Source organism: Bison bison, unplaced genomic scaffold (genome assembly GCF_000754665.1).
Source record: "Bison bison bison isolate TAMUID 2011002044 unplaced genomic scaffold, Bison_UMD1.0 scf7180017864180, whole genome shotgun sequence".
Classification (NCBI taxonomy): domain Eukaryota; kingdom Metazoa; phylum Chordata; class Mammalia; order Artiodactyla; family Bovidae; genus Bison; species Bison bison.
In genome coordinates this window covers 3862496-3872236 of record NW_011494752.1, presented here as the reverse complement: position 1 = coordinate 3872236, position 9741 = coordinate 3862496, and the positions used below count along the sequence as shown (strand labels likewise).

Here is a 9741-nt window from a genome sequence, read left to right as displayed (position 1 = left end):
TCACTCTCCTCTTTCACTTTCATCAAGAGGCTTTTGAGTTCCTCTTCACTTTCTGCCATAAGGGTGGTGTCATCTGCATATCTGAGGTTATTGATATTTCTCCCAGCAATCTTGACTCCAGCTTGTGCTTCTTCCAGCCCAGTGTTTCTCATGATGTACTCTGTATAGAAGTTAAATAAGCAGGGTGACAATATACAGCTTTGACGTACTCCTTTTCCTATTTGGAACCAGTCTGTTGTTCCATGTCCAGTTCTAACTGTTGCTTCCTGACCTGCATATAGGTTTCTCAAGAGGCAGGTCATACATATCCCCAGATTTCTAAGAAGCTGCCAGTCTTTTTCATCTTGTTTCTACCTCTTGTTATTTAATGGCTAAGGGTAAATGGATAAATCTGATCTGGTCTGGTACATTTACCAATCTCTTCCCAATTGTAAAGCAAGAGGCGAGATAAGATCTCGGCTGAGCGTCTTTAACAAAACCCCCTTCCCAGACCCTCATCAGTACCTGATGATGAAAAGCGGGTCCTCTCGGATTTTGCTGGCCATGTCCAGAAGGGAATTGGCACCTGACGGGGCAAAGATAGAGCCTGGGAGGAGTCCTGTCTCCGAAGAACAGCCTGCCTCCTTCTCCTCCATCTTTTCAAAAACGTATTTGTCAATAGGACGCCCCAGCAAGTACTCATCACGGTTCACCATCCCACCAGGACCCTGGTACATCCAGTCCAATTTTTCCTCCTTTTTCCTAGTTGAAGGGGAAAAAAAAAATAGTCAAAGAAAATGTAGACTCCTGCAAACCTAATCACAAAACCTGAACACAAGTGACAGATAATAAGCACAGCTAGGGGAATTCCCTGGCGTCCAGTGGTTAGGACTCCATGCTCTTGCTGTCAAGGTTGTGGGTTCAATCCCTAGTCAGGGAATTAGGATCCCACAGGTTGCAAGGCACGGCCAAACATTAAAGAAAAGAAAAAGTGTGGCTGGTCAGACTAGGAGTCATTCCTCAGGCTCTTTAGCAAAGGCTAAACACCACACTCCACGAGGCACTCGGGAAGAAATGGTTCTTGCTGTCATGGAGTTTACATTTTAGCAGAGAGATTATTTCCACACAACTAAAGCAACTTGTAAGGAAAGAATGTTCCTCAGCCTGGGGTGTGGATCTTTGCTCAGGGCTTCTCAAGTCTCCTTTACGAAGTTTTGTGCTGTGCCTTCATGTCGAGGATAACCTGAAACAGCTAATGTGCACATTTTGGATCAGCTCATCACCAAGAACAATGCCAGTGACCACATATGCAGTGGTGTTTATCATGTGTTTTGGAAATTACTGGCATATTGGCGCCAGTGGTAATATCGCATTCAAGGGGATAATGAGAAAAACCAGCCATAACAAGCTATGTTTTCAAGCCAAAAGAGCGAAGCTAAATTATGTCACAGTATCACACCAAATATTTCCCTGTGGTTCTAAGAGAAAAAGTGGTGAGAAAATCGGGTCTCCGTGCAACAAACAATAAAGGTGCGCTGAACTCATACGAGTATGTACTGGGGCAACCAGTGTCACATTCACATTGCAAGCGGCAAAGCAGTCTCATCAAAACAGTACTATCCATAACATTAGTTTCAGGGATTTTTGAGTATGACATTTTTTGTATATTGATTTTTAAGATTACATAACTATGAGCATAAATAATATCTTTCTAGTTATATCTTTGCACATTAAAAAAAAATGTTTTGAATATTTATTTATTTCGCTGTGCCAGGTCTTAGTTGCTCCCTGACCAGGGAATGAACCTGGGTCCCCTGCATCGAGAGTTTGGAATCTTAGCCACTGAACCACCAGGGAAGTCTCATGTTTGCACATTTTAATAAAAATAATTTAAACCAATAAGAGGGTCTAACCCTTTAGATACCTCTTTTCTTATTAAAATGATTGGTTTGATGGACTTCCCTGGTGGTCCAGTGGTTAAGAATCCCCTATGCAATGCAGCGGGGACACAGATTTGATCCCTGGTCAGGGAACTAAGATCCCACATCAGAGCAACGAAGCCCTTGTGCCACAACTACTGAGCCCGTGAGCTCTGGATCGCCTTGCAGCATGACTCGAGAGAAGCCTGTATACCCGCAGCAAAAGATCCCATGTGCCACAGCTAAGACCTGATGCGACCAAATGAAACAAATAAACATATCTTAAAATAAATAAATAAGTGAAAGGACATGTCAAAGATGACTCAAAGGATCATGCCTATACATGCCTGACGTGAACATGGACTGGGAAGCGGGGACTAAAGATTCATTTGTATTCATTTGTAAACGCTGACTCAGCATTCTTCCTGTGTGCCAGGCGGAGAGGAGTAACATCAGAAAGATGACAAAGATTCAGGCAGCTGAGCTGCTCACAGGCTACCCGATAAGGCACAGAGGTCAACAGATTACCAAATGGTGCTGCTGAGAGCTAAGAATGTGAGGAGGTGACTGTGGGGCAGAAACACCTGAATATGCAGAGATACACGTGGGAGTCATCAGCATGAAGCTGACACTGGTACCAGTGGATGAAGGCACTCTTTAAAAAAAAAAAAAAAATTTATTTTATGTATTTATTTATTGGCTGTGCTGAGTCTTCATAGTGGCTTGAGGGCTTCTCTACTTGTGGCGCACAGGCTTAGTGGCCCAGTGGCATGTGTGATCTTAGTGCCCTGACCAGGGCTCGAACCCACGTCCCCCACAGTGGAAGGCAGGTTCTCCACCACTGGACCACCAGGGAAGTCCCTGAAGGCACCCTTAGAGAATAAAGGGAGAAGAGCAGTGAGCCTTGGGGAGCAGGAGCAGTTATGAGATGAGGGAAAAGAAACTAAGCGAAAGAAAGAGAAAAGATGACATGAAAAGATAGGCGGGCTGGGAGCCTGAAGGCAGAACAGCAAAACCTGTCCAGGAGAAAGAAGGAAAAATGAAGACGGACACTTCTATGAAGTAGTATTTTCAGGGCTCCAGTTTGTCTCCAAAGGACTCAACTAGGGCTTCCCTGGTTGGCCCAGTGGTAAAGAATCTTCCTGCCAATGCAGGAGGCATAGGTTCTATCCCTGATCTGGGAAGATTCCACATGCCACAGAGCCACTAAGCCCATGTGCCACAGCTGCTGAATGTGTGCTCTAGAGCCAGGGAGTGGTAATAACTGAGCCCTCGCGCTGCAACTACTGAAGCCTGAGCTCTAGAGACTGTGCTCAGCACTGAGAAGCCCAAGTACCACAACTAGAGAAAAGTCCACGGAGCAGCAATGACCCAGCACAGCCAACAATCAATCAATCAATCAATTAATTTTTTTTTTTAAAAAAGGACTCAACTAATATGAGTCCTCCTCAGGCCCTCTGGTAAGAAACCATGCTGTAATCACAGAGATCCAGTGCCACTGGACTTGGCCTGCTTCCACCACTAACCAGCCTGGTAACCATGCAAGTTATTTCTTCACACTTCCACATCCTCACGTCTAAAATGGAAACTAGTTTCCCAATACAGGGGACATGAGTTAGATCCCTCGTCCAGACACTGAGACCCCACACGTCACGGGGCAAGTAGCCCGTGTACCACTACTACTGAGCCCACTCGCCTAGAGCCTGTGCTCCCCAACGAGAGAAGCCACTGCAATGGGAAGCCCGTGCACGGCAATGACAGAAAGCCCTTGGGCAGCAATGAAGACCTAACCAAAAATAAACAGATAAATAAAATTTTTAAATAAAATAGAGCTAGTAACTGCCAACTCCCATTGTTTTTAAATGAGATCCTCTCTCTGAGTTTTTAAATGAGAAAAGACATAGGGTAAAAGTCATATAAAAATGAAATAATCTACAGATTTTTGCTGTTGCTATCACTAAGGATATAGAACAGGTTCTTGAGACTGCCCATGAGGCTCACCCAGGGAGATTTTTATTTTTGCCACGCAAGTGGCTTGTGAGATTTTAGTTCCCTAACCAGAGACCAAACCCGAGCCTTCGGCAGTGAAAGCTGAGAAGTGAGAGGTCCTACCCACTGGGTGGCCAGGGAATTCCCAGGGAGCTGTTAAAATCTACAGATGCCCTTGCCCCAGACAACCCCTGCTATTCTTAGGAAGTTCGCCTGAGTGGGAATCACTCCCATCTTCATCTATCTAATCTCCAAAGGGTGCAAGGGTTGAGAAATGCTGGTGTAGACCCGTGCGTGGAAAACACAATTTTCTAATAATATCAGAGAATACTAAAGCAACACTCTACTGCAAAGAGGAATCTGGATGAAGATCAAGGATAATGTAGATATTAAGGTTTCTTTCTTTGTTCTAGGAGAGAAGCATAATAAACATAGAAAAGATCATCTGAACTGTAGAAGCGAGCTGTTAAACAGTAAAGGGTTTTTACTGCATCCATGAAAAGCACGACACTGTGCAAAGAACTACACAGGCCAGCCCGCTGGACAAGCAGATCGTCTAACACTTGCAAGTAAAGACCGAGAAAAGGGACCTACACGTTGACCTTTGAGTTTCACGATATTGGAGGATATAAGTGAGGGGGCTGGGGCAAACAATCAGAAGAATATAAAATCACCTTCCTCCCACTCACAGCAGACAAGAGGGCGTGAGGGTCAGCAACGTGGTAACCACTGGACTCCCAGCTCTTAAGCTGCTCATCTATACTCTGCAAAGCCCCAAATTTCTGACATATCAGGTACATATCTGTAACACTTGTCTGAATAAAAATTTCAAAATAATTTTTTACTTTTGGTTAGTTGGGAAGTAAACTCTTCTAACAGATATTCTGTCTAAAGTTGACATTTGTTTTAAAATCAAGGGTCCACAAAATCTAAAAGGTCACATATAAGAATGTCTTATAAGCTGCCCAGGAATTAGTCCAAATGTGTGAAACTGATTTACTTTAAATTATAAAGGATATAATTTATACAAAGTGTGAAAAGTAAAATAACTTAATGTGTGCCTATGGTTAAAAAAAAAAGTACAGAATTTGATTCTCTTAGCTCATTTTATATATTAATGCCCTAAATATATTGTGTCGTACTTGAAAAATTCCAAAATTTTATTTTAAAATATTCCAAATATTTTAAACTCATACTTAGGTCAGAATGGCGTTCTCCCAATCCATTTTCCTGAAAGAATGTAATTGTTATCCTGCCTAAATTCCATAATACCATTTGCATGAGCTGAAACGAAGTCTCTCTCTTGGTCTGTGTCTCTTCTCTCATATACACACTCACACACACACAAATGTCACTAATCCTCCTGTCATGAATACAGGGGAAAGTATGTCACATGTCACCCTGGAGACTTGTCCACAAGGATATGCACAAGGAACAGTACAGACTACTCAATTTTAGTCTAGAGTTTTTACTCAATTCTGATTTAGGACTGCACTGCATATCTTATGCTTTTTATTTTTCTCAGAACACATTTACTCCTATCCCCTTTTATGGAGGCTGGTAGGGTATATCATCTGTTACTTCTACCCGATATTATACAAGAGGAAACCGAATGGGACTATCCACAGTCACAAAGCTTTCACTGACAGACACAACATCTATCTCCTTCCATGGGACCTCACCGCCTCCCTAAAATGAGCCTGCAGTACATATAGTAACAAAAGTAGGAATGGGGCCTCCACACACTTAAGAGCAGGGTAGAGGCAGTCATCCTCAGTCACAGTTACTTGTCAATTGTCTACCATGAACTTGGCCTACACTAAGGCCTTTACATGTCATCTCATCTGATCCTCTAAAAGCCTTAGGAGTTGGGTACTCTCAGCCCCCCTGGTTCTACTGAGGTCACTGAGGCTCCCAAACTTGCTCCCAGTTACATAGCTGGGCTAGTTCATACAAAGTCAGCCTTAGAACCCAGTTCAGACTGACTCCAAACTCATTCTCTTATCCAGCTATTATGCAACAACTGGACGATGCATCCACAGGCCTGCACTCCCGCACACACCAAGACACCCCCAGCCCAAACGGCCCGAGTGCCTTGCTTACTTGACAGCTCCGACATCCTCTGCGTAGCGCTGCATCTCCTCCCGGGCCCTCTCCTCCCGCAGCTCACGCTGAAGCTCCTCAATTTTCTTCCGCTCAGCCTCATGCTTCTGCTCAGCCTTCCACACTTTCTCCACATTGCGGAGGGTCTGCGGGTGCCAGCTCTTCTTCAGATTCTGTGGCAAATGAAAGGAGGGAGAAAACAAGGCAGGGAGTAGGTGTGTGGTGAGCGTAACTGGCCCTGCCTCACCCCACCCCATTCACGCCAAGGTAGCCATGTAAGGGCAAGATGTCTCTAACAATGGCAAGGTTGGCACCCAACAATCTCTCACACGTGGAGGGCGGAGGAGAGGTTGTTCAAGTACATAAAATTTCAGGATAGAACAGGCCCCTCCGCAATTCCCTTCAACTACTTCTATCCTGAAATGTATGAGTCTAACTTCCACAGGCCTGAAGTGAGGGCTGGTGATGACAATACAGAAATGAGGCAGAGAGGTGGGAAGGTATAGACTCTGAAAGGTGAAAGAACTCAAGTGCCTTTGGCACTGGACACATTCTTAAGAATACAACCTTCTTTCCTCGAGTCCACTGAACTTGCCTTGAACTTGCATGGTTTACCACCACACCTGGTAGCTCTTTCAACCTTCCTTCCCAAGAATCCCCCCGATTCTGATATTCCCTTTCACCCTCAAGGAGTGCTTCACTTCTCCCTTTCTCCCCATGAGTCACTGCATTGGTTCAGCTTCCCAACCAGGGAAGGTTTTCTGGAGGAAGTGACATCTAAGGACAAGTATAAATTATGCCAGTGATGTGGGAAGCAGGGACGAGTGGAGTAGATTTCCAAAGAGAGGTAACAGCACACACAACTGCAAGCCCAGTGGTGAGAAAGAACAGAATACAAATAATTCAGCATGGCTGGAGATAGGCGAGCAACCTGATGGGAAGGGGACTCGAGATGAAGCCAATAAAGCAAGCAACAGGTTAAGGGCCTTATAAGCCATGTTAAGGGACTGAATTATCCCGTTGGCAGTAGAATATATTAAACATTCATATGCAGCTGAAATGCATGACCAGCTTAGCACGTAAAGAATGAATTGGAGAGAATCAGGATTGGAAAGGCCTCAATCCCTCAATTCCCTCAATCTTGAGGTATCTCTCTTATCTGATTAAAAGCTTTCTAACAGACATAAAACACCTTGCTAAAAACTAGCAAGGGGGCACTCTGTCCCCTTCAGATGTCTATGTCAGAAGCTTTCCCTATCTCTGTTATACTTTAATAAAACTTTGGTACACAAAAAGCTCCAAGTACTCAATCAAGCCTCATCTCTGACCCCAGTTCGAAATCCTCTCCTCCGAGGTCACGAATTCCGGTGTAACACATGGCTCACAGCAGCAACCTTTCACTTTCCCCTCATCAGGTTATTCAACCCTTCCTTCCCCACCCCCCACCTTGTCCTAATGGTCCTTCTCGCTTGCCTTCAATACAGGTGATCTTGCGTCTCAGGGAACATTTGGGAATGTCTGTAGACACTTTTGGCTGTCACAACTCGGGGAGAAAGGTGCTACTAGCCAGAGGCCAGGGATGTTGCTAAATATCCTACATGCACAGGACTACACACACAACAAAGAATTATCCAGCCCTAAATGTCAATAGTGGTGAGGCTGAGAAACTTTTGATTCGCGCTTTCCTGTCCCTAAATGCAGCTACTTGAAGACACTAAATCGGACTAACCTTGATGGTATCATGGAAGCCATTCTAATTGATCACATCTGACAAACTCTAATATAGCTACTAGACAAATGGCTAAATCAATCTATTTGCTGATTCAATTAGCTACACTTTCAGGAGATAAGCATTTTTCTGATCTTGTACCACGTTCTTATGGGTACATTTTCCCATTTGGTGGCTATACAGGTTATGAGAATTAGCCACATAACTTATAATCACTGCAGACAGTGACTGCAGCCATGAAATTAAAAGACACTTGCCCTTTGGAAGAAAAGCCATGACAAACCTAGACAGCATATTAAAAAGCAGAGACATCACTTTGCTGACAAAAGTCCATATAGTCAAAGCTATGGTTTTTCCAGTAGTCATGTATGGATGTGAGAGTTGAACTATAAAGAAGGTTGAACACCAAAGAACTGATGCTTTCGAACTGCGGTGTTGGAGAAGACTCTTGAGAGTCACTTGGACTGCAGAGAGATCAAACCAGTCAATCCTAAAGGAAATCAATCCTGAATATTCATTGGGAGGACTGATGTTGAAGCTGAAGCTCCAATACTTTGGCCACCTGATGCTGGGAAAGATTGAAGGCAGGAGAAGAGGATTACAGAGGATGAGATGGTTGGATGGCATCACTGACCCAATGGACATGAGTTTGAGCAAACTCCAGAGACAGTTAAGGACAGCAAGCCTGGCGTGCTGCAATCCATGGGGTCGCAAAGAATTGGACACGACTGAGCAATTGAACAACAATGAATTCAGAAGAAAGCTCTGCCACTACAGATCAGAATGCTGCACTAAAGGGGTGAAAGTCAGAAAGGCGAACATGAGGAAGATCTGTGAACCAGGAACGCGGCTCAGGGATGAGGAGAATGGGGCATAAATCACCACAATTACAGCGCAGGACAAGACTGAATTCTTAGTTGAGGAAAGGCAAGGTACCCCAAGACAAAATATACAAAACAAAATCTGCGTGACACGTCCTCCACACCGGCCTCCTTTGCTAGCCACGGTTCCAACCGTCCCGAAGCTCCCCAGATTTTCCAGCCAGAAGGATTTCCTGCCAACAAACACCACCTGCCATCCTTGGCGACCCACCTCACACGCCTTTCCAAGTCTCCGCCCCGTCCCTCCACGGCCGCAGTGATCCGCACCCTGTCCTGGGCTACAGCTCTCTCTCCCCGAAAGCACAGCTGCGTTTTAAGAATACTCACTGCCACACCCGTCGCCAGCCCCAGCTGGCCTCTCAGTCCTCCCCCAGCCCTGGGCTCCCTCACTTACCAGGTCTCCGCCTCCCATGATGGTGGAGACGTTGCCTCACTCCGCGGAGCCAGAAGACGCAGGCAGGATAGGAGAGAAACTTGGAGAAATAGTTCAACAACGACCTCCCGAGATCTGGTCCCGGGGGCAACCGGCTACCACTTTCACTGCCCGATCTAGAGCCCACTTCCGGGAGGGCGTCCTATTACAGAAACAGCGTCGCAGGACAGTGACGTTTAATACTAGCTGTCGCGTTGCGTGGCGGTAGCTTCGCGAGCAGTCTCACGGGGTACGGCCCATGATATCGCGGGATTTGTGGTTTCCTTTCGGTCACCTCGAGTTGGCTCTTCCCCCCTGGCTTTCCAAATGGTGTGGTAATAAGCTGAAGATCTGTGGGGTTGTGCTTCCAAGGTGCCGCTAGTGGTAAAGGACCCAACTGGCCAGTGAAGGAGACATGGAGACGCGGATTCCATCTCTGAGTCGGGAAGATTCCCCTGGAAGAGGGCATGGCAACCCACTCCAGTATTCTTTCCTGTAGAATCCCATAGGCAGAGGAGCCCCGGCTACTGAAGCGACTTAGCACGCACGGGCTGTTCGGGGGTTCTAATCGAGCCTGGGCCTCACCTGGCGGTTCTGTTGCCATGGCAGTGCACTGTGGCGTCCTTGGGAGCTCCCCTCCGGATCTCACTCCCGAGCCCCAGCGTGGACCAGCCTAGGCCACCTGGAGTTTGTAAAACGGCTTTTCAAATCAGCACTCTCCTCAAACCT

The 9741-nt window shown here is 45.7% G+C and overlaps 1 protein-coding gene across 1 annotated transcript in view; it reads right to left on the bottom strand.

Moving 5' to 3' along the window:
• CWC25 (CWC25 spliceosome-associated protein homolog (S. cerevisiae)) overlaps window positions 1-9188 on the bottom strand; it is a 21219-nt gene extending 12031 nt beyond the window's left edge. The window contains exons 1-3 of the mRNA XM_010842691.1: window positions 8995-9188; window positions 5991-6163; window positions 505-741 (exon numbers count right to left, since the gene is read on the bottom strand). Of these exons, the coding sequence (XP_010840993.1) occupies window positions 505-741; window positions 5991-6163; window positions 8995-9012 (428 nt within the window). The 5' untranslated portion in view covers window positions 9013-9188. The remainder of the gene's footprint in view (window positions 1-504; window positions 742-5990; window positions 6164-8994) is intronic.
• Window positions 9189-9741: the final 553 nt, after the last annotated feature.